This window comes from Haemaphysalis longicornis, unplaced genomic scaffold (assembly GCF_048455015.1).
Source record: "Haemaphysalis longicornis isolate Haplotype H1 unplaced genomic scaffold, Haemaphysalis longicornis Haplotype H1 scaffold_8, whole genome shotgun sequence".
In the NCBI taxonomy this organism is placed as follows: Eukaryota; Metazoa; Arthropoda; class Arachnida; order Ixodida; family Ixodidae; genus Haemaphysalis; species Haemaphysalis longicornis.
Window position 1 is genome coordinate 80,864,837 of NW_027526445.1, and position 25,622 is coordinate 80,890,458.

The 25,622-nt window shown below is 51.1% G+C and overlaps 1 protein-coding gene across 1 annotated transcript in view; it reads right to left on the reverse strand.

The window, feature by feature from the left end:
• LOC144148869 (phospholipase A1-like) overlaps nt 1–25,622 on the reverse strand; it is a 187,584-nt gene that overhangs the window by 122,053 nt on the left and 39,909 nt on the right. The window contains exon 4 of the mRNA XM_077680390.1: nt 8,681–8,803. Coding sequence (XP_077536516.1) covers nt 8,681–8,803 — 123 coding nt within the window. The remainder of the gene's footprint in view (nt 1–8,680; nt 8,804–25,622) is intronic.

Consider the following 25,622-nt stretch of genomic DNA (forward strand, 5'->3'; position numbering starts at 1 on the left):
TCTATACAGACGACACGTGCGTGTTATGTAACAAGGCTAGGGCCTCGACCGCCCACTTACTCTGGGACTGTGAAGTGCTACCTAACGAGGCGGCAGCCATGACAGACCTAGCGCCATGGATCCAAGAAGCAGTGCGCTGTTGTGACAAGGACACCCAACTATCAGCCGTTCAGCAGGTCCTGGCGGCCCTCGGAAAGCAGCACCGGAGCGAAATCTGTGGGGCGACGCCCTCCCTTATGGGGCAGCGGTGTCCAACCCTGTAGGAAGTAGCAAAGGTGTGGTCCGAGTAGGGGTGACGTCGGGATAGACGAGTGGCAACGTCCGGGCGCAGTGTACACACTGTGTCTGTTGCAGGCACTCAACAAAGTCTTTCTTCCTTCTTTCCTTCGTTCAAAGGTTTTCTTGAATGCCAACTCTTGTTTCTGTCTTCTTTCAACGATCCCCTCATTTCTTTTCTTATTCGCTACATGCATAGCGGTGGCGTCTGTTCTTGCAGTCTTGGTCCCATAGGAAATTTAAGAGGGTTCAACGCTGGTCGTCGCCCACTGTTGACATGTCCTAGACACTCGAGTCACTGACTGGCGGTTAAAAAGGTCTCCTTCACCCCGAGTAGTCCGAGAGGCGCTGGCTACCACCCCCAAGCAAAGGAAACAAAAATACCTTGACATAAAACCCCCAGAAAGTTGAGGGGAAAATTGCCCCGCCGGTACCGTAGTGGTCATCGCACCAGACCGGTATTCTAGAGGTCGTTGGTTCGGATCCCACCTTGCAGGCATTTTTGCTTCACGGTCTTTCTTTCTTTCCAAATTCCGTATCTGTTTCAATGACCTACCACATCCTCCCCTTTGCTTTCCGAGGTTTTCTTTACAGCCAACTCTGATTTCTATTTATATATATATATATATATATATATATATATATATATTTTATATGCATTGTGCAAAATTGTGATTTTGAAGATCATAGGGAGCACAAGGAAATGCAAACTTGAAACAATAGAGGGACCACAATTGCTGACAATGTTTCGTAACCGAAGCTTTGTTTTCTCAGGACAGATACCCTGGCCCCTGCAGCACCTTTATAGGAGTAGATTCAGAGTTAAGAAGGAAAGTGACAGACAGGGGTACTGTAAGGGCAGAATTGGCTTGTGGGTGCGAGCAGGTAGATTGTAAGGGTAAGCAAGGGTGCACAATTTTTAACTGGGCAGTCCATTAGACAAAATGGAGGTTTGGGCGAGTTCTCGTAAAAAATTTTCTGGGGGGAGGTGTTTGTTGAGAGGCCACGTGACCTCGAGCAATACTCTTGGGAATTACAATAGTGAACCAAGTGTTACGGGAATGCCCTTGTGAAAACATGTCAGTATGACCGAGATAGAAAAACATAAAAGGGAGGTTACACGTGTCACAGGCAGCTACATTCCTGAAGAGCTTCTTTTCTGAAAGTGAAAAAGAAACGTAAAAGCTTTGGCGGAGGAGCAAAAAGTAGTGCAAAAAAGAAAATTACGGACCAGTGACAGTCGCGTTCGCTTATGAAACTTGACGGTGAATACGGAAAGAAAGAACTAGGGGTCACTTTACGAGTGGAGGGAGAAGGTCATAATGATTTCCAAAAATGGTACTTACATGTCGATGCCTGTGAATGTGTTCCCTGGGAAATACACAAATATTCTCTGTAGCCATAGAATCATTACTTTGAGTGGGTTTTAAGGAGTCCCATTTAACATAAAAAAGCATTTTCTGTATTTTCTGTCCATCGGAGACTTAAGGTGTGGCTCAGTTTTATACAACTGAAGTTTTAAAAATGAGGACTAGTGGGTTTTAATGTGGCGCGATGCCGGTTTGAGGGACTGTTAAGAGAATCTGCCCAGTGATCGATCGTTCAACGTTCCCACAAAGGGTGAACAGTTCCTCCTATACTCATTGTGACATAATGATCAATGTAACGTACAGAAATTATTGGACGAAGTGCACATAAGACATAAATAATGCTTGTGGACTTATTTGTGGGCTGTGCCATCGAACATTTTGTTGGTTTGGAGGCACTTGCATGTATTATTTGTTGAACAAAAATGGGGGCAAGGACTGGTTCTTCCAAAGTTGTTATTTGAGTATCCACAACCATATCAATAAGATTCCTATTTTCTGGTGGGTAAGTCATGATGATTTCTTGAACGTCTTTCCCTATCAAATCAGTTGTCAATGCAGGTGGTTGTCATTTTATTTGCTGCCTGGTAAGCATGAGGTGTGGTAATTAATTGGGCTGCCAGATGCATCCCAGCAGGTCCAAGGCGCAGAATCAAGTCTATCATGCTGCCTGAGTGTTTGCCGAGAGCAGGCGCCACAAAGCCCCCCGGGGTGCGGCTTTGACAAACTTTCCCAGTTCTAACGCGGCAAATTTTCTTGCGCATCTGGAAATAGATGTTTTCCAGGATCATCACAATTATTAAATTTTTCCACGTTATGCGTGTCAGAACTCCTGGAGTAGGCCGTGTGGGGACCCTGTAAATCGTTGCATTCGTATTTTTCACATCAATGCGGGGTACTCGCTTTCTGAGCGCTTCGCACACGTACGGTGGCAACGGAGAGCGTTGGTTGCATACTGGAAACGGTGGCTTGTGAAATAGCACAGTGGAATATGATTTCAAAATCGCATGAAACAACGCAACAAACCTGCCGTTAAATGTCGCCTCTCCATCTTCTTGGTGAACTGATGGAGACGAAATAGGGATGTTCTTTTGATGCGCGAGCCGACAGGACGATCTCGAGACTCACTCCGATGACCGACGACCGATGCTTGGAGCGGGTGAGGGATGAGGACTGCCTTCCTTGCTGGATATTAGGTTTATTTACATTATTTACAAAACTCCAACTTTACATCAGGTCAGAGTGACGGTTACATTGTCACTCTGACAGCAGCAGCCTGTTCGGCCGAGATCTATACTAAACTAGATCCCCTCTCGACCGACCCCCGAGAAAACACAACACTCCGGTTTTGATAACAAAAACCCCGCCTCCAAAAAGGGGGCGTACAAGAAAGAGAGAAAACCCTTTCAAAACAATTAATACAAACCATTGATTGGCCACAGGAATCAGCCAATCACACACATGTCCCCACCTGCGGTCACGTGACCCAACCCTCTCTCTCTTATGCACTGAAAGTGCGTTTCCTACGCACGCTGTTACACCCGGCCAGGAAATACAGGACATCTGCGGCCAAAAGTGAACCATCCATTACGTTCAGCGGGCGGCATCTGCACAAACAACAGCCAAGCCGAGGGCCCAGAGCGGTCCCCGCACGGCTGACCTCCCTCCGCGCGGCGCCTCCCGCGACGCCCCCATTGTCCCGCGACGCGCAGGACAATGAGGGTTGCTAATTCCCTCCCAGACGAAGGGCGCCGCGGCCTGCCGCCAGTCGCACCGGAAGACGCGCTTCAGGCCCACTCGGTGGTCTCCGAGGCGATTGACCCGTCAACGACCCACGCCGCCGCCGGAGTCGAAGATTTCTAAGCTTACACCGCGCGCGCTTTCAACACTACGAGATACGATAACCTGGCTTCCCGTCAGTTTGTTATGCCGAATGACCCAACCACCTGCGACGCAGGCTGATCGCCCCCGTCCTTTGACACACAAAAGGACGGGCACAACACACGCTCTCCGCGTCTCCGAACTTGGCGTCCGTGCGGCTACATGAAAGGGACACGGGAAAGTAGCTACCAGCGGAGGCGACGCCAATGCATGGGCCACCGGCGGCCTTCATTATTTACATGCGGAGCCCTAACTTAACACCTCCGCACTAAGAATGTTGTCCGTACACTAGCTGTACGTACAACATTAACTCTCTCTGCATGTTATGTCTTACTGCAGAGCAAGAATAAAAAAAACACAATCAAGCCGTTACGCGAGTCCCACTACAAAATACAATACAGTACAACCACCCAAAATTTCCCCGGCACACAACAACCTAACCAGCACAACGCGCCGGCCAACTGCACCAGAAACGGATACAACACGGCATGCTTAGTGCCCTGGCCTAACCGTGGCTTGCGCAACATCAAACAATAAACAAAAGTGCTCAACTACAGGGCCCGTGAGAACAAACTCGTGGCACCCTCTACCATTAAAGGCAACCAAACCAACAAAGGGTGTAAATGTTACAACTTGACAACTGGATGAATGACACCATCCATCCTTATCCGTTCAGCGCATGTAGGAACATTCTTTCACTCTAATGAAAGAAAAAAAACAACACCCGAACAAAACCCAAACGCTCAAAATGAGGCTACTCCTGTACCAATAACAAAACGTTTAAAGAAAGTTCAGCGTTTCTTCACGCACTCGCGGACGCCGGTTCTTTCGGAATGCGACACAGATTGTTCGTCCCGGTTGCGGTTCACTCGCTGTCCACATGCGATGTAGTGAAAGTTCACTTTTCAGTACTTCAGACACTAGTTCGCACACAAGCGCCACAAGTGGGCCCTACCTGCACATTCCATGGCCCACCATGACCACATGTCAACGAGCGCAAATAAAGAAAGGCACTCGCCATTGTACCCAGAGGTAAACTCCCTACCATGCTGTAACAGCGGCTCTAGTCCTCAAGAAGACAGTTAAACCCGCCAAGCTGCGCTACTCGTAAATCACACGCCTTACGACAGCTGAACACAACCAACACATGCACAAAAAAAAAACTAACAACAAGGGGGAGAACTACAGTACAGGGACAACTAAGAATACCGCTCGTCGGAGCGAACCCTACACATAAAAAAACAGCAGAAAAAAAACGCAAAACGCTAACCACTAAGTGTGCGGCAAACAACACTGAACCGTCCCTGTCTCGCACTGCACACTATTCAGCGCTAACGCCCCTTTCCGCGGCGGCACACACCGACCGTCGCATGGAACCTGATTCCGTGTTGTGCGCCACCAGCTGATCCTACACGAACCCTGGTTCGGCTCGCGGTGTCCTTTGCTCTCGGGAGAGAAGGAACACCCTAGTCGGCGGTAGCGCGTACGACGATGTCGCACCTGCGCCGCCACAGCTGCCCCCGCACTCCGCGTTCTTGGGCCCGTCGGAATCGCCCTACACGCAAGACACCGCGGGCCGCCTGCACCTTCATGCTTTGCCCACGGAAGCTCAACAATCAGGCACGCCGTCCCGCTGCCCTTGCATGCCCCTTGCGCTGCCTCGGTGACAGACGGCTGTACATTGCGCGCCTCCACAAATAGAATTTTGCGGAGCTGGGACAGCTGTCTCGCAGCAGTCCCGTAATCTCATCTCTCGCAGTGGGAACGCTAAGGGGTTTCTCTACAACTGGAGTGGTTTCAGCCCCCTCAACTGCATTCCTACTCTCCTCATCCTGTGGCGTTCGAAACGCCCATGATGGAACAAACACGGTGAAGACATTGGCGTCCTCATCGGGGCCACCAATCTTGCGAAGCTTCGCTTTTCCATAAGCGATCTCCGCTCGTCCTTGGGCTAATTGAGCGCTAAGCTCTTCAGCTGACCATGCGGACGGGCTACCCGCGCCCCGGCTACCCGCTAGCCTTGCTTTTTCTAAAGCGTGCTGGGCATTTTTGAGAGCTATCTCCGCTCTCAACTCCTCAATCTCGAGCACAATGGCACTAACCTTTCGGTCGGTGCCGCGGCATCCCGTTAGCATAGTGGCCATGGTGAACCCGGAGAAAGTAAGTCAGGGCCCACCTGTGCCCGCTCCGGCTTCGGCCGGGTCGCAGTGTCGCTGGTGCAGTAGCTCGTGGACCCGATGCGCCGCTCTCGCCGCTGGGATGGGGCCGTGCTCCCTGGGCCAGAGCCCACGAGGCCTCCCGCTGAGGTGGCGCCCCGTTTAACAGCGGCTTACGCCGCCCTGGGCCGAAGCCCCCGAGGCCTCCCGCGGAGGTGTCACCCCGTTGAACCGTGGCTTACGCCGCCCTGGACCGAAGCCCCCGAGGCCTCCCGCGGAGGTGTCGCCCCGTTGAACCGCGGCTTACGCCGCCCTGGGCCAGAGCCCATGAGGCCTCCCGCTGAGGTGTCGCCCCGTTGAACAGCGGCTTATGCCGCCCTGGGCCAGAGCCCACGAGGCCTCCCGCTGAGGTGTCGCCCCGTTGCCGTTGAATCGCGGCTGCTGCCGCACTGAGCCGAAGCTCACGAGGTCTCCCGCTGAGGTGTCGCCCCGTCGATGCTTGGAGTCTGGCTCGTCGTTGGTCGGAGCCGAACCTTGCGTTGAAGGAGTCTCTCCGCAATGCCCCACCAGCTCCAGCCCATGGTCGTGGTCATCCTGCCGACTGCGCCAGTTAAATTTCGCCTCTCCATCTTCTTGGCGAACTGATGGAGACGAAATAGGGATGTTCTTTTGATGCGCGAGCCGAGAGGACGATCTCGACTCGCTCCGATGACCGACGACCGATGCTTGGAGCGGGTGAGGGATGAGGACTGCCTTCCTTGCAGGATATTAGGTTTATTTACATTATTTACAAAACTCCAACTTTACATCAGGTCAGAGTGACGGCCGAACAGCAGCAGCCTGTTCGGCCGAGATCTATACTAAACTAGATCCCCTCTCGACCGACCCCCGAGAAACCCCAACACTCCGGTTTTGATAACAAAAACCCCGCCTCCAAAAAGGGGGCGTACAAGAAAGAGAGAAAACCCTTTCAAAACAATTAATACAAACCATTGATTGGCCACAGGAATCAGCCAATCACACACATGTCCCCACCTGCGGTCACGTGACCCAACCCTCTCTCTCTTATGCACTGAAAGTGCGTTTCCTACGCACGCTGTTACACCCGGCCAGGAAATACAGGACATCTGCGGCCTAAAGTGAACCATCCATTACGTTCAGCGGGCGGCATCTGCACAAACAACAGCCAAGCCGAGGGCCCAGAGCGGTCCCCGCGCGGCTGACCTCCCTCCGCGCGGCGCCTCCCGCGACGCTCCCATTGTCCCGCGACGCGCAGGACAATGAGGGTTGCTAATTCCCTCCCAGACGAAGGGCGCCGCGGCCTGCCGCCAGTAGCACCAGAAGACGCGCTTCAGGCCAACTCGGTGGTCTCCGAGACGATTGACCCGTAGACGACCCACGCCGCCGGAGTCGAAGATTTCCAAACTTACACCGCGCGCGCTTTCAACACTACAAGATACGATAACCTGGCTTCCCGTCAGCTTGTTATGCCGAATGACCCAGCCACCTGCGACGCAGGCTAATCGCCCCCGTCCTTTGACACACAAAAGGAGGGGCACAACACACGCTCTCCGCGTCTCCGAACTTGGCGTCCGTGCGGCTACATGAAAGGGACACGGGAAAGTAGCTACCAGCGGAGGCGACGCCAATACATGGGCCACCGGCGGCCTTCATTAATTACATGCGGAGCCCGAACTTAACACCTGCCATACATATAATCTATGTTTCGGCTGGTCCAATGTCGGCATCACGGGTTTAGCGAAGATTTTCAATAAAAAGTAAATCTTTCTGTAGGTTACACACCTTGGCCATATCATCATAAAAACGCACAATCAGGAGCCGCGATGTTAGACAGACAGTTGCAAAACTCAGTGATGACGATAAGGCAAAGCATGTCGAACACATTAAGCAAAAGATGTTCCTCGGCGTGAAAATTGCACCTGGGTTCCTCGCTTTAAGAAGTCGGCGTTTTGAAGTCGCTTTGATGACAGTTTTGAAGTCGCTTTGATTTAAAGTGAAATGTGTTTGGTCTCACTTTTTTGGACCGTCCCGCCAGCATGACTCCATAAACCCCCGCAAGCTCTGAAACCTGGAACGAGTTCCTTGAAGAAGAAATGAACCGCTAGACGGGGCCTTAGCCTTATTTTTACGTCTACGCATGGTAGTGCGCCTGAGAGTAGACAGACTGTGACCCTTCAGGCCTTCTAGTAGTTCAACATACATTTGTTTTAGCAGGTATAATTAAGAGATCACACACTGAGAGATATTCACTGCGCGATAGAGTCGGATCCTGATATCCTGATTATCCATACGTAACTACTAATAAAGGTTCGTTGCCTGCTGCTGATTTCTCAGATCTACAAAACATTTTCTCGTCCATCCTTGCTTTTGCATCCTAAGATTTTCTTATTTTGGCTAAAACAACTATCAGGTCAAAAATTGCTGTCCTCGAGGGAACACAGTGTTCTGTATCAAGACATGCAATGATACGGATGTTAGAATAATAGCCTGGCAGAGTAAAATGATGCTTTGTAACTAAATAACAATTAGGGTGTTAGCTCTAGCAGCGACCCTTCAGATTTTTACGAGGGCTACACTTATACAAATGCTATGACATCATAAAAATGGGATATTTCTTCTTGAAACTGATCGCTTATAACAACTTGGAGCATCCTTTTGAGAAGACCGAGAGGAAGCCCAACCACCGCCCCTTAACAAAAACTTTGGCGGCTTCCGTTCGCTGATTCTCACACTCTGCCAATAAACGCCTTGCCACCGTTAGTTATAGCAGATGATTGGGGACTCGGAGCGTTTCGCGTTTTGCCCTTTACCTTAAGGTGCTCGGATTTTCAGGCAGTGATATGTTTGTAAGCATGCTAGAACAAATTGAGAGCAAAACATGATTTAGAACTACATATCCCCAGTCAGCTGCAGCAAAAGGAATCCCAATTTTAATAACAATGTCAAAGTTAATAAGCCATCTCCAAAAGAGGTACTTACAACCGTCGCGAGCGTCAAAACCGCTTGATCGATGTAATCAAAAAATGTTGACGTGTAAGTGGTTTTTTGGTCACTTCGTTCTAAAAGAAGTCGTTGGCGGTCAAATATCGAGTCGGCATATTTCTGAAAAAAAAATGACCAGCAGTCATCCTACAATCACTCTTTTCTCAATTAAATATTGAAAAAAAAAAGTCCATAAAAAATATTTTTTCACAGTTACATGCTAAATTTTCTATTAAGGGTATCCTAGAGAAACTATAATTATATATTACCATAACAGTTCAAGCGCCTTTTTGCCGCTGGAATGAATACTACTGCACTCCTCTTTCAATTGGCTAGGTGACCAGCGCAGGCATACACGTGAACCAGAACATGAAAAGTAATACATGATTCAGCAGATCTGACGCGTATACCTCTGCTGTGCTCTACAAATGAGACGTACAGACGACACCTTGAACGTTTTTTTATCGTTTGATTCAGCGATTGCTGAAACCGAATACTGCGCGCGGAGGATTCTTTGGATGGCCTCAGCTAAAATTATCTGACATTCCGCTGTCTGAACTCCAACATTCCAAAATGAAAAAGTCGGCAAATGTATTGTATGCGACCATCATCTAGAAATACATATCGTTGCTTGTTTTATATGCCGGGAAAATAATCAGATTGTTTCCGAGGGCCCCAAAATAGGTAATTTGCATAGAGAAATACTTTTCTGTTTGTGTGCGTCATGTTTCTTCTACCATATTTTTTTTCCTTTGATAAAGTGTTAAGAGAAGTGCTTGAATTGTTCGGAGGTTTTCCGCTTAAGTTTTTTATGAATTGCAAGCCAACTCGAAACCAAATATTTTATTTTATACAGGTGATGATATATTGGTGGATTCCGGGTAGTTGAACTGTTGAAGGATATATATCTGCACCTATCCCATTGAGGCATCATGTAAAGCGGAAGAGCACTGGCGGTTTATGATGCACAAATGTAAATATCACCATGTATGTAAAATTGTTACAGAGCAATTTCCACTAGCGCGTTAAATTATAGGACAGCTAATAACGAAAATGGTTGTCGGAGTGCACTGTTGGTACACGCAATTTCCATGGGCCCCAGAACAGACTGACATTTTGGCTGTGTATGCTCCAGACTCGTGACCTAATGTTTCTCGCATAACAATGTAAATAACGACGACGTATTCTTTGAAGGACATGTGTGAAAGCTAGCAACAGTGGCTACACCCAGAAGACGTCTCACATTTGGGGAACTCGGCCGGAAGCTTAAAAGCACCAAACTCAGGTCAGTGTGGGCTGTATCCCCCAGAGAATCTGTACTTCCCTATGTATTCAAACAGTTGTAAACGTCTTGTTATATTGTTCGTAGAATGACCCACTTTCTTGTCCTTGTTCAAGGACGAATTCACTTTAGTGCAGATATTCAGGACCCCTTGTAGGCAAGTCATCATACCAATGTCTTGTGACTGCTCACTGTGGAAGCGTCCCTGGCTTATATTGTAGTGGTGAACTGCAGTAAGGAGAGTAAAAGGCGTTTATTAAAAGGGCGAACTTGTGCCGGCAAGCACTGGCGATGCTACAGCTAGAACACGCGAGCTCGGACTACTTCGTCCTCCTCTGCTCACTAGTGGGAGCATACCCGTGACAGGAAACAGCCCCGTTGGCTGGTCGGGGATTGCACCTGCAATAATAAAGTCGCGGCATCGCTCCCCCTCCTAGTTGGCATCGGCCCGATGCCACGGAAGCAAAACGAAAAACCCGCACGAAGACGCTGAGTGATCGGCGAGTGTCATGGCACGTAACCGTAATCATCATGCTGCGGATTCGCAAGACGGTTGTAGTACGGCTTCGTGGGTACATGCACAACTTCTGGGTCTGAACTCCGTCGTGAAGAATGTGCTGGTGTGCCCTCGTGTACGACCTCGTTGTTAACGTCTGACAGACGGTGGAGAACATGATAAGGCCCAAAGTGTCGCCAAAGCAGCTCCTCTGAAAGTCCTCGGTGGCGAATCGGCATTCGAACCCACACAACGTAGCCTGGTCGATACTCGACGTTACGGCGCCCCTTGTACTTCTCGGCGTCGATTTCTTGTTGGTGTCCAATGCGGACGCGTGCCAGTTGGCGTGCTTCCTCCGCCTATTGGGTAAAAGCCTCGGCATCGGTGGCGGTTACGTTGTTTTCATAAACAGGCAACATTGCATGTAAAGTTCTCGTTACAGAGCGTCCGTAAACAAGCCCAAACGTTGCGGATCGAGTTGTTTTTTGCATGGCGGTGTTGTAGGCAAACGTTGCGTACGGAACAATTTCGTCCCAGTTTTTTGCTCCACATTGACGTACATGGACAGCATGTCCATAAGGCTTCCATTAAAGCGTTCGGTGAGGCCTTTGGTTTGGGGGTGGCAGGCAGCGCATTTGCTGTGAGTGCTGTGAGTTAGTTTGAAGACGTCCAGTGGAAAAGTGGCAGTAAAAGCGGCGCCCCGGCTGGTAATAATAATTGTCGGCGAGCCATGGCGTAGAACAATATTTTCAAAGAAGAATTTGGCGACTTCAGAAGCGGTGCTTTTGGGAAGGACCTTGGTGTCGGCATAACGCGTCAAGTAATCGGTGGCTACAATGATCCACTTGTTTCGAGGCACCGATGTCGGAAAAGGCGCAAGCAGATCCATCCCAACCTGCCGGAACAACACTTGTTGAGGGATCCACTTGATGAAGGAATCCCGGTGGTTTGACGGGAGGCTTCTTGTGGCGTTGGCAATCCCAGCAAGTCCTCCCGTGGTGTCGTACCGATCGAAGAAGGTTGGGCCGGTAATACCTTTCATGAATCCGAGCGAACTTGCGACTAACGCCTAGGTGCCCGGCGGAAGGCTCGTCATGACAAGCTCGTAAGATTTCGCTTCTCAGAGGAGAGGGCACGACCAGAAGAAATTTTTCTTTGCTACCCTAGTTGCATTTCTAATACGAAAGGAAACCTCGAAGAAAGAAGCGTGGTGGCGCAGTGTTTTCGCTGCGAAGGTGTTCGATAAGTGGCCGTAAATCCGCATCCTGCAGCTGGTAAAGGGCCATGTCCGCAGTGTGGATGACCCCGAGGAACGGAAAATCCTCTTCCGTTTCATGTGTATCATTCAGAATGGGCGCCCGCGACAAATAAACAGCATCACTGTGCTTCTTTCCGGATTTTTAAACAACCGTTACGTCGTACTCCTGCAGCCGTAGGCTCTACCGAGCAAGTCTACCGGAGGGGTACTTGCGGGTGACAAGCCAGCACAACGAATGGTGGTCGCTTACAGCTCTGAAGGGCCTTCCATACAAATATGGCCGAAATTTAGTAATAGCCCTTATCCCAGCAAGACATTCTTTTTCTGTCGCCGAATAGTTCCAATCCGTTTTAGACAGTGTGCGACTGGCATATGCTATAACTTTCTCGGCATCCTGCTGCCATTGAACCAAACCTATGCCGACGTTACTGGCGTCAGTTCTGATTTCAGTGTCAGTATCTTCATCGAAGTGTGCCATGACTGGGGCCGTTTGCAGGTGGCTACGCAGGTCATCAAATGCCCCTTCCTGGTCCTCTCTCCAAACGAAGGGTACGTCGCCTCTTGTAAGGCTCGTGAGTGGCTCCGCAATTTCGGAGAACCCTTCGACAAAGCGTCTGTAATAGGCGTAGAGACCTAGAAAGCGTCGGACAGTTTTTTTGTCGGTTGGTACAGGAAAAGATTGCACGGCCGCTGTTTTCTCCGGATCTGAGCGGACGCCTCGAGCACTTACAATGTGACCACAAAATTTTACCTCCTGGAACCCAAGGTGGCATTTCTGAGGCTTAATAGTCAGGTCTGCAGAGGGGATCCTTTCCAGAACACTTCGCAGTCGTGTTACATGTTCTTCGAAAAAATATTAGATAATACGACTACATCGTCCAAGTAACCAAGGCAAGTCTGTCACTTCAGTCCATCGAGTACGGTATCCGTCGTGCGCTAGAACGTTGCGGGGGCAGAACAGAGGCCACATTGGAGGACGTTAAATTTGTATAGGCCATCGGGTGTTACGAATGCTGTTTTTTCACGGTCTCTTTTATAAACTTCGATTTGCCAATAACCAGATTTTAAGTCCAGGGATGAGAAGAATTTAGCTTTACGCAAACGGCCCAGCATGTCATTTATTCGGGGAAGTGGGTAAACGTCGCGTTTAGTGACACTGTTCAGTTTGCGATAGTCTACGCAAAAGCGAAGAGTATTGTTATTTTTCTTTACCAGTACAACCGGTGAGGTCCACGGACTTTTAGATGGTTGGCTAACATCGTCGAGCAGCATGTCTTTGACCTGAGTCTTGATGGCCTCCCTCTCTTTAGGTGACACGCGGTAGGGTTGTTGCCGCTTAGGTCTGTTGGATTCATCAGTCATGATGCGAGTATGATCAGTCATGATCAGTCATGATGGGAGTACGACGCACTTTGGAAGACGTGCCGAAATAGTCTGAAAAGTCCTGCACTAGACGCTTTAAGGCTTCGATCTGAGTGGGTGGGAGGTCGTTGTTTATTTGAACTGGTATGTCGGTGTCACCTATAAGCGAATCAAGAGGCACCGTCCTGAGCGCGCCCAGGTGCTTAACGTCAGCGGCTTCCTCAATGAATGCAACTTTTGTGCCTTTCGGAAGATGTCGACGTTCGTTGGAGAAATTGGTGACCAAAACTGGAGTGTATCCATCACGCAAGCTGACAAATCCCCTATCTATAAAAGTACCCCTATCCAGTAATAACTAAATGCTGCCTTTGGCGATGCCTTCCAAGTCCGCGAATGCGTCATTTTTGACCATTACGAAAAGGCTAGAACAGGCCGGCAGCGTGACGCCGTCATCAACAATGCGTTGCGCTCCGTCGCGCTTGTCTTCGATGTTGTTTGCTATGACGGCGTTTGTCGAAAAGCTGATTTTCGATTTTTGCAGGTCGATGACTGCCCCGTTTGTCTACAGAAAGTCCATGCCGAGAATTAGGTCTCTTGAGCAATCAGCGAGCACAATAAAGTCGTTGACGTGGGTGAAACCATGAATTTTTGTCCGCGCAGTACACCTACCACCGTGGTGATCAGATTGTTTGCGGCAGTACGAACTTGCAGGCCAGTCCAGGGTGTCATCACTTTCTTTAGCGTAGAAGCCCGAGTTTCGCTGATGATTGAACGGTCAGCGCCAGTATCGGCCAATGCAGTCATCGTACAGCCGTCGGTATCCACCATCACTAGGCTGGTAATCGGTTATGTTACGCAAATTCCAGGTGCAGGCTGCTCGTCGTCTTGTCGTAGGCGTCGTGCAGTGGTGGATCTTGGGAGTTTGTCACATCAGCGGCCTGACCTCCGGAAGTCGCCAGCCTCAGTTTCCCCGGCCTTCCTGGCTACCCGGGGAACGGCTGTCAGGTTCTGAGGCGAACCGTGCGCTGGAACACCTTCGCCGCATAAGGGACGATGACCTAGGCTGGGGGCGTTGCGGTGAAAAAACGTTACTGCGTCCGGCGAAGTAGTCCGCGAACTCTGGGGGTCTCTCTCCACTCTCTGCCATGGTGCGTTCGGCGGGAATCCACGCAGATCAGCGAGGCAATAGGCGATATGCATTGGTTCCCTGCCGTGGAAGCAGAGAGGTGTGCTGTCAGGGGTGCGCCAAAGGTCGCTCTTCCGGCGGCCCGTTTCCTTCGCGTAGGCTTCATGCATGTGGTGACAGATCCAGGGTACGGTGTGGTGCGACCGAGGCAACAACAGGAGGAGCGCCATAGATGGGCTGGCACAAGGCTGCTGCATATGGGGAGCGGGGTTCATCCTGCTGGAACACGTCAACTGTTTCTTGTACCCGCACAGCCTGGCTCACCTCCTCCCTAAGTAGTTTTGCTATGGACAGCGAAGCCGGTGGCACCTGTCCCTGCTGCAGCCTTTGAAGCTCTTCCCGACCAATCTGTCTCACGAGCTCCCGAAGACCGAGGCCATCCATCTCGGGTACGTTGGACAGGACTGGTTCATTACGATTGTAGTGGCGAGCCCATTGGTAAAGCGCCCTTTCGATTGTTGTAGCCTCGTGGACGAATTCTGCAACCGTTCTCGGGGACTCCGCATTAGCCCAGCGAAGATGTCTTGCTTGACGCCGCGCACGAGATGTCAGACCTTCGTGTCGTTGGTCATTGAGGAGTCAGCGCGCCTAAAAAGGCAAGTCATGTGTTCGGTGTACATGGCGATGCTCTCGTTTGGTCGCTGGTTTCGGGCTTGAAGGGCAACCTCAGCCTCCTTGCGATAACTGTTTGGGTAGGTTAGAGCCGCGAATAATGAAGTGAGGTCATTTATAGTGAAGCAAATCATTAAAAGCCACGCCAGCAGAATGTCAAGCGGCGAGGTTAAATTACCCCGTCAACCTCTTCTACAATTCCACAGTGTGTTTTAGCCATCTCATTCAGTAATGAACCTTCTCTAATAATGAGTAACTCATAGTCATTGTAAATCCCACAACAGACATCAGGCCGTACAACATATAGCCAAGGCAGGCTGAGCAAGCAAACCGCAAACCTAATACATGTCGGCCATGTACATAACTTCGTGTCAAAAACATTTTGACAGTGATCTACATGTCCTCATCATCACTTCCTTTGCTATAAAGCCTGGGAACACCTGTTCCGCATGTTCCCCCTTTTCTACATATAATTAATCAGGTGGTAGTGCCGTAGGGTGTCCGAGGTTCCGTTTTGGTGCTAGGACACGGCCTTACCAGAGATCGACATCTAGGAGCAAAGGGTATAGCGGCCAAATTACTGGAGAATTCTTTTGGCCGCGTACAGACAGTGACGTCCGTATCTCTGTGAGAGCGTGCGGAGCATGTCAGAGGGCTGTCGCTGAAGGGAGAATCACTGGTGAGAGGCAAAGACGGCCTAGCCTAAAAAACCACCAGAAATAAACATCGGGCGCAGGTAGTTGGAGTGGGCGTAAGGGAACAAAATGCGCCTTAAACTACTAAACAATTGAAAGCCAATATTGGCGAGCGTTGTGTTCGTGCAAGAAGGCGATCAACAAACTTGATAGAAAAGACGGAGTCGACTTGGGCTGGCATAGGGCCAATAACAGGGGTGAACTTGTTGTGTACCGTGTACCTCATAAATATGGCATTGTAGTGAAAATGCAATATTGGAGATATGAATGCGTTACTCATGAATTAGAGTTTGATAAATAGTTGTGTCGAATATAAGATTATTTAAGTGTCTGATTTCGGTGATGTGTTCGGGCGCAGACTGTATAAATAGGTTAGTGTTAGTGTATGAAGTGTAGACATAAACGAGTAGTGGCAAACTACAGATTGAGGAACAGGAATATGAAAAACATAATTTTCCCAGATTGTGAAGGAGCGCTGTCGAATGAGAGATCACTCAAGTGGTGGTTGGCAATGATGGGCTAGAAAAGAGTTTCAGTATCTCGGGGATTTAGAAAGTGATGTGTTCGCAATGGAAGGGGGAACGGTGTGAACCAAGTGTGCGTGCTCTGTAGAAAGGAGCGAACTATAGACAACTGTGACAAAAAAATCACGCCATATCCACGGAATGAATGATGATAAGTGGGGCGAAGCTCGAGAGGGGGAGATCATGGGTAACCGTAACTCTCCCGTGAAAGTTCGCCCATTACATCATTGAGAAAGACGTAAGAGGGTGTGCGTACATTGTACAAATCAACTTTTCTTTTCGGAGTCAATGCTCCTAGGCCCAGACCTGGTGAAAGACCCCGCGCCATCGAGAACTACCCCGCACTTCCACCACAATTTGTCACGTAGGATGCGACACAGCGGTAAAGAAAGAACTTCTATTTAGGGCGATCTTGTGCCCGAACAAGACTAGAGGAAATGTGCAAATGTCCTTGTGTCTCGTTCGATCTCTAAAACGACGGCCTGCGTTCGTGGCGTGATCTCTTGCGTGATCTCCCCCTCGGACTGCACGTGCGCTCGCGCCTCCGTTGGCGAACACAGACAAGCTCGCGCTCCCGGTGCCTAGTTTGCGCTGCCGGTTGCAGCCGGTTCTTGCGCGTGCAACGCGGCCCACTTTGCGACATCTCCGAAAGCATGCGGCGGTCACGTACCACGAGACCCAAGGGATGGACAGACCTATGACCTAAGAAGCTTCGCCCCTAAAAATGGTGAGGGGAGCTGTGGAGAAATGGGGGTGAAATATGAAGACGACGGCGGGCAAGATGAAGCAGTTTTTTTGATGAAAAACTCGCTGAGCGGGTGGTAATTGTCATGTTTCAAGGGCACCCCCGAGGGGGGAAGCATGAAAACCCCCCGAAAAAAAAGGAAGAAGCGAAAATTTGAAGTGCACGCCAGGAACGAATCAATGAACGAACGCCGTGCCTAAACACCGAAGCATCACAGTCAAACATGGTAGCGCAATAGTGAGGAGTGAGAGAACGCCGTGCCGGAGGCAACTGGCGTGATGGCCGAATGTGGGTAAGAACAGGCATTTATCCAAAGAGATAGTGCCGCGTTCAAGAAAAGCAGGGTTGAAAGTGGGGCGCACAAGCTGAATGGGAAGGCACGGAACCAGGAGGCGTAATACACACGTGAGGAACGAGCCGGGGGGACGCGGCCCGGCATATGCCTGCCATGCCTGGGTGGGACCAAGGCAACATCGCATCGGTTGCGGAATAGCAGGCGCACCACGAACCTCTTATTTGGAGCCCCAGCGGCGGCGGTCGGACCCCTGCGGCCAACGTCCACGCTCCGTCAATCTTCGCTTCGACGGCCCCAAAGGGCTACGTTTGTGCCGATACTATGTGGTACCTCCAGCGGCAGTGGCTAGCAGGGGGTAGGCAACCAGGAAACACTTCATCCAAGGAACCACCGCGCACATCGAGTACTGACGTCAAGTGCGTTCTGCTGCGGCGGCTACCAGCGGTGTCCAATGAGGAAACACGTAGGAATGCGCGGAGTACACTCCGTCCAGGGAATGACCGCGCTCGTCGGACGCGGGAGCCAGGAAGAGACGACGACGGCTACCACTGAGTTGCGGTCAGGCAAGCGTGTGACACAGTCCCCGATTACCGGGATAGGCCAGTCCATTAAAGACACAGTCGTAGGAGATACACTCGAGAGTTTTGGTGGTATAGAGATTGCCTAGGATATTATGTAAGGAGTGGATTTGGAGTAATTGTATAGGACCGTATTGAATAGACGTTTGGTTTGTGGTTTGAATTGTATGTCGGGCTTATTAGTTAGGGGTATAATTAGTTAGAAGTTTCAGTGTTTATCGATATTATGCGGTGATTTCTTGAGTGGTGTGTTTCAGTGTTCTCCCCGTTTGTGAATTAGATGTGTGTGCTGTTAAACATGTCAACGTCTTTCCTTTGACCATCTCAGAGCCGGTCAAGACAACCTCACCATCCGTCTTGTGACACTAAGGATACGCCACAAAAAGTATTTCATATGTGCTTTCAAGGCTGCTGAATTGGGTCAGACGGGACAGTTACGAAACAAAGAAGAAGGCTTCAGTGAGTCTCGTGCAAGAATTTTCTGGCTGCTTTCCCACAACATCGAAATCCGTCAGACTCATGTGACGAAACACTGCATCCTAACAGACGAATCCGCCCGACCTGTTCCCCAACACCTTTAAGGGGTGTCCCTCTCCGGAGGAGCATGGAGCAATAAAACAGCAAGTCAAAAAAATGCTAAGCGATGATACTACTAGCCTTCAAAGATCGCATGGGCCTCTCCCGTCATACTTGTGCAGAAGAAAGACAACGTGCTTCGCTTTGGCGTCGACTACTGCGAATAAACAGTAAGACGAAAAACGATGTTTATCCGCTCCGAAGGATTGACGACACGTTGGACCGGTTGCGTGATGCCAAATTCCTCTCGTCCCTGGATTTGAAGACGGGATATTCATAAATCGAAGTCGATGAGCGCGGCCGCGAGAAGACGGCATTCGTGATACCGGACAGCCTCAATGAATTCAAGGTGCTACCTTTCGGCCTAGGCCTTGAGCCGGCTACATTCCAGCGCATGATGGGTACTGTTCTCGGTGGGCTGAAATGGCAGACCTGTCAAGTGTACCTAGATGATGCAGTAATTTTCTCCAGTTCATTTGACTACCACTTTGGACGGCTCAGAACTGTCCTGGAGGATATTAGCTCTGCAGGTTTGAACATTATGCCAGAAAGGGGTCATCTGGGTTTAGAAGAACTCAGATTTCTTGGTCATATTGTATGTGCGGCTGGGTTAGTCCGGATCTCGAGAAAACGACAGCCGTCACGTCATTTTCACGCCTGACAATAAGAAGGCTGTGCGACGCTTTCTGTGCCTCTGCGCCCATCACAGACAATTTTCGGAGAGATTTGTGGCGGATCAAGCAAAGAAAGCAGGACCCAGACGTCTGGTTCTCGTGGTGGTCACGGAACACTCAAGCTCGAGCATGCGACTGCGTCCGATCTTCTTCTGGTCGTGCCACGCCCCCTGCCTTCGGTTGTCTCAACCGCTCTCAAGACTAAGGGTTGGTTTCAACGAAGTAGAGCAGTTGAATGGGCCGCCTCATTTCTTGACCAGTTGACAGGCGGAGTTTCACAGGAGCGGGCGATTCCGTCGCGTCCAGGTAGCAACTTGGCCACACGGCCGAGTTTCCAAAACGTTGGGGCGTATCCTTCATCGTGTACTACAATCACGTCTCCGACTGCGAGTTGGTGTACCGGATGTGAAGGCGCTTCGTGAAAGGACCGCAGAAGCAGCAGGTATTCATTCCGCCATCTTTGCCGTAGGCGCTTTGTGACGTTCTGCCGGTGCCTCGAGCGGCGTGTCAACTCGGAGATTGTCGCGGATGGTTGGAATGATCGAGGTTCTCGGGGGGGCACGTGTTCGGCTTGCCGAGCCAGAAATGAGCCAGTGTTATGGGATGAGGTCCGTCAGCATCCGTGGTCAGATACTTCAAGGGCCGGCTGTTGATACCCACCTCCACTTCACACAACGCGGTGGCCGGTTCCTCAGCTGTCAGGGAGTTGCACCCAAGGGTATGTCTCAGCGTCTCTTTTGTTATTCGAATCACTCGTTCCCACCAACCGCCCCACCGTGGTGCCTTCTCTACGTTGAATTTCCAAACAATGCGCTGTCCGCTGCAGACAACTTGGAGAGTGGCGTCGGTGGGGGAGTTGAAGGACTTCGCACGTGTTTAAAAGCAAGGCCGTTATCGGAATATACCATGGCAGGTAATCCCCGGCGAGCAATGAAGCGCCTGAAGGCGAGCAAGAAACTTGACGCTGTCATCCCCGTCGTCGATTCCAGGTGTACAGCCCGCGTGACGCCGCACGAGAATATGGCGATGCATGCTTTGACTTTCGAAGGGTCTTTGGTACGGTAGTACAGAGGACCGCAGCAGTCGACGCCCACAATAGAGAGCAGGCTTGTTTCCGTTTTTCGGTCACGTGGTAGTGGTGACGTCGATGATGTCTCCGTGGTCAGCCTGCGCCTTCGGCACGGCAAGCACTGGTGGAGGGCTTTCTACACTGTCTGGCGTCCTCGAATAATCGAATAGTGCTGGCGGGTCTCCGTGAGGGTGGCTTCTGTTCCAGCGTGCAATAGGCACTCGTGGGTTGCCAGAATAAGCAGCCGGGTTAAATCATTCCTTCCGGGCAGAAAGATCGGATGTCGCACTTCGAAAGGAGATTCCAAGCAGTGTAGCCGTCCCCCCACGCGGATAACGCCAGCTGAGTCCAAAAAGAGCAGTAGACGAAGCAGCCGAGAAATCCCCACACCAAACTAGCAGTTCGATATAGCTTCGCGGTCTTGGGGGAATTCTTCCTGCTGTACCTGGAGAATCCAGTACAGTTTAGCTTCCTGGACTTCGTGAGGAGGCAGTGGCCCGGTAATCGACGTCCGTTCGGTAAAGCGCTATTTACGAGGCGTCGAACCCAGGCCCTCAGTCTAAGTAGCCGTGAGTTGCGGCTCTAATCTGAAAGTTGGCATAGCGGTTCTGGTGACGAAGACCCCACTGGGCAAGATGATGTAAAGGCTGGTGACGGGTCGACAAAGTCAGCAAGTTCCTGGGGCTGATTCAATGGCCACAGGTTTTCTAGGTGGGTGATCCGAAATGGTTCATGCCACCAAAGATCTGAAGTTCTTAGGACTGTTGCGCTTATTCCGCGTGTGATGAGGTCGGCAGGGTTGTCCTTGCTGCTGCAGTGCCCCCATCGGCATTCCTTGGTCATGCGCTAGATCTCTTCGACACGATTCCGGACGAATGGTTGCCACCAACTAGGTTCTCCACGTATCCAGTGCAGAGCGATCGCCGCGTCCGACCAGAAGAACGCACGTGCGGCTGAGAGGCCAGGAACCTGCAGTAGGTGGTCGTAGAGGCGCACTGCGACGGCGCAGGGAAGGAGCTCGAGTCGAGGCAACGTCGTCGCCTTGATAGGGGCCACACGATCCTTGCTAATCAGCAGATTTGCTCAAACGGATCACCATGCGTGGAGCGTCGGCGGACGTAGACAGATGTGCCATATGCTCGTGGGCTAGCCTCCGCGAAGAAGTGGAATTCGATGGACTGCTCCGGGTAACCTTGGTCGTCTGATACGTTTCGTGGCAAACAAAGGTGTTGCAGCTCGATTAGTTTAGAGCACCCTGCGTTCGAGGCAGTGAGTTGCTCACGTCATAGAGGACTGTCCCATGGGTGCCGCAGCTTCCATAAATCTTGAAATATAACCTTTGCCCGGACCGCGAATGGTTCCAAGAAGCCTAGCGGATCATATATTGTTGCAAATGTTTGTAGCAGGGTTCGCTTGGTTGTGGGCATGGTGTTGATACACGCGGCCACGATTGCTGTGCTGATGAGCAGCGTGTCGTCAATGCGGTTCCAGCACACCCAGAGACCGTTCATTGTGGTGGTGTCACCACCTTCATCCTCCAATGCGAGCTGATCTCTTATGAACAAGGCTCGCAGGGAACAGATGTTGGAAGCCCATTTTCGGAGCTCCATTCCGGCTTCGGTCATTGCAGCCCGTGCTTCCGAATATATATGTGATGAGCTCGGTCGACGTTGTCCAGGCCAACGATGAGGTCGTCGACATAGAAAGACTCTCGCAAGATGGCGGCGGTGTCCGGAAACTTTTGTGAGATTCGCAGATGATGTTGCATAGTGGCGGCGAGGGACTCGACCTCGCACAAAAAGTATCCCGTGTCATTCGCCACTTCACTACTGGAGGAAAGGGCTCCTTCGGTGTAGGAAGACGCTCGACCTACAAAAACCGTAGCACGTCCCGGTCCTGTTCCCGAACAATCATCTGGAGGTAGGCCTTCTTTATATCTGCAACCATGACCGAGGGATAGCACCTGAATTTCAGAATAAGCCATAGCAGGTCCGCATCCAAATTGGGCCCCTTACAGAGAATGCTGTTCAGCGAAGGTTGCCCCTAAACATGTGACGAGGCATCGAAAACCACCCTCAGCTTGATTGTGGCAGCGTCCCGACGAACCACACCGTGATGCGGCATGTAGTACCTTGTTGTCGAGCGTTGGTCGCCGTCATGTTCGGCAATTCGTTCGGCATGGCCGTTTTTGAAATACGTCCACATTGCGTTGTCGTACTGGGACAGCAGCTCACGCTGACCACGAACGTCCCGCATCTGCACACGCAACCGCGGTTCTGCGAGTCTATAGTTGTCAGCGCTGGCGTCCAGCCATGGCTCCTGGATCATGAGTACCACGCGCCATTCTTCGTACCGCGCGCCATTCTTCCTCACGTGACTGTCGAATTGCTCTACGGCCGCGGGGTCCAGCACTGACGCATCAGCTATTTCTTTGATCCCTATAGCATCCAGTCGCCACAGTGATGATACCTCGTTATCTCCCGCTGCGTCATCTAGCGAGGTCTCCATGAGGGCCAGTAATAAAGCACTAGATAATCCCGAAGTACACCCAGTTTCTTCGGAGTGTGCACCCTGGAGAGTCCAGCCGAACAGTGTTTCTATGGCGGGCAGGTGCGAAGTCAGCAGTAAAATGTTCCCCGAGGTAACTTGCCAGTAGAAATCTGACCCAATTAGGATGCTGATGTGGTCGTCCATGCAAGCCGACGCCGGCGAAGTGTCAGCGGCGAAAATACCATGGCCATGCATTAGTCTCAGCGTGTTATCGGTTTAGGGGACTCGTAACTACGCAGATACTTGGAACATCTAGGGCGTCGATGGCCACCTTCTTGCCGTTGTTCTGGCTGGGCACCGTGACTGACATGCAAAGATATTTCTCAGCTGCAGCATGCTGGCTTTTGCCGAACGTGACTAGCTTGAGGTCCTTAACGCCTTCAACGGAGCAACCTAGAGCGCGCGAAAAGTCTCGCCGAACGAACGTCCGCTGGCTGCCCGTGTCTAGCAGAGCCCTCACCAGAAGCTGACTGTTGGGACCTCTCGCCCATGCGCGGCAAGTCCGCAGGTAGACTAGAGTGGGCCGTGTGGTTCTAGTTGACGCTGTAACCACCGACTTTGCCGCGTGGGACGATTTGGGCTCTGTGGGCGGGCCCCCTTGACCTGCCGAGTGGGCAGACCTGGTAGCGTACGCGGAACCTGGCTGAGCAAGTCGCACAGTGACGTTAGATGCCGGCGTGAACAGCGGCTGCAGGACAACGTCCTAGCAGTGTGGCAAGCACGGGCAACGTGATTCCGCTTGCCGCACCGCAAGCAATGTCTTCCTGCTTGCAGTCGCCACCGCTTCTCCTCTGGTGGCACATTCGCGGTGCATCGCGCGACCCCATGGCCTCGCCTGTCACAAAGGGGGCAACAGTCACGACGAGGAGGCGGCGATGAATCCGCATAGAGCGCTGCTGCTGACGGTGGAGAAAAGCCCTCATGCGGTGTCGCCCGGGGTGATGATGGGCGTCGAACCGTAGGACCGGTGCTATCCATGTGCCCTTCTTCCCGAATTTCCACCTGAATACAGAGAAAATCCTACATCTCCTTAACCTGCTTGGCATCACCGGTCACCTCATTCGCGGCTGATTCCTTCATCACTTGTCGGTAAAGAGCAGCAGGACCCGGAAGGACCCAGGACCCTTCAGCAGGACCCGGTAGATTATGACGGCGTACCGGTAGGGCGCGTTGCCTAGTGAATCCAAAACGTTTAGGCGAAAGGCGATGTCGCCGTGCAAGCGCCACAGCCCCGCCAGGTCCGCAGAGGTCTTCACCGGAGTTATGGCGAAGACGGCATCTAGCTGATCCGCCATCAATAGGTCTGTGCGGCTAAAATGGCCTTTAAGGATCTTGATCGCAGCGTCGTATCCATCCTCTGCAAATCTGATGCCCTCAATCGCGGTGTTAGCGGGGCCGGTCATGTACGAGCGGATGTACTTGAACTTATCGATTTTGGTCAAGCATTGGTTTGCATGGAGGGTGGCGTCTAATTGTTCCCAGAATCCATTCCAATTGCGACGGTCCCACAGAACGGTGCAATCTGAAGATTGGAGAGGGTGACGCGGGAAACTGGCACAGCGGAAGGAGCCGTGGATTTGCTCAGCCTTCGATCTTTCGTATGTCCACCACCAGCGGAGCTCGATGCACCGGAGACGGCAGAAGGCGATGATCGGGCGGTGTGGACGTGGGCTCGAATTTCGCAAATGCTGTGCCCGTAGTCCCATGCTGTGGCGTAGTCGACCTGAAAGGCCTCATCCGAGAGTTGAGCCTGGAAATTAGCATCCAGGGCGCGCAGCTCTGTCTGCTTCTCAGTGAGTAGGGTGACGTAGCCCTGAATTGGGGTCTCGGGGGCACCGGGATTCTCGAGGAGAGCGTCAGGCTCTCCTCGAGAATCCCGGTGTCACCCCCAAACTCGGCCTTTGTGCTCCATAAAAGAAGGAACCGGGAGCCTGGGCGGTTTTTCGGCACCAGCGTATGGCGGATCAAGCAAGAAAAGCAGGACCCAGACATCCGGTTCTAGTGGTGTCACGGACACTCAAGCTCGAGCACGCGAGATGCGACCGATCTTCTTCTTCTTATCGTGCCACGCCCCTGGCCTTCGCTTGTCTCAACCGCTCATTACACCTTTATTCTCTACAAAATTTTCAAACAAATATACATCATCTTCCCATAGGGTAACCATGAGTAGGATGCGAAACAGCCATGGGGTCGACTGAACTTCCCATTAGTTTTCAGTTCGTCGATTCCGTTGAAGTTAAGCTTCACGTGCCTTCGTTGTATCAGTAGCTTCTTTACGTAGTTTCAATGAGTGAAAGACCTAAGGCGCGTTCGTAGAACATGCTACCGTCTCGGTTTGTTGTTCAGTGGGAAGAATGCCATGTAACTCCCGTTGCGGCCAGAGAGTCGTGGAATCAAAACAGGGCGCCGCCTAACTATTTTTTATAGTGCACTGCGCTGACGTGAGCCCACAAGCTGACGGGGCTGAAGAGACGCACGTGCACAGTAGAGTGCGGACGGCGGACAAGGGAGGCAGGGAGACAGCCCTGAGCAGGAGATGATCTGCATCTAAAACCAATGAATAACAACATTAGTGTCCCCACATAAAACCGCAGATAATGCAAACCTTTTAAAGATGAGCGATAGGCCATGCTTATCACAAAAAACAATAGATAAAGGTTTCAGTACTGAGCCGGTCGCTACCGCTCACGCTTTATTGATGTTTTTGCAACTTACGCCGATCCTCGAAGTGACACTCCTGTCTCCACAATAGCGCGTTACCCTGAGTCCTTTTATTTGCGTCCGATATCACCACAGGTACCTAAGTAATTTCTTGCTCTTAAAAATGAATCAGCAGGTTTAGTAATGATCTATTTCCAAAATTAAGCTCGTGTCCTCGTGCATATCTCCTCTTTATACTGAAATAACTTGAGTTGTTTAGGCCAGGTGCATTTTCGCATGCATTAAACTACAGAAAAAAAATATCGCCCATTTTTAACATATTAGCTCCAATCCCCTCTGTGAAGGTCATTGGTAAGCAAAGATTTAAACGATAACA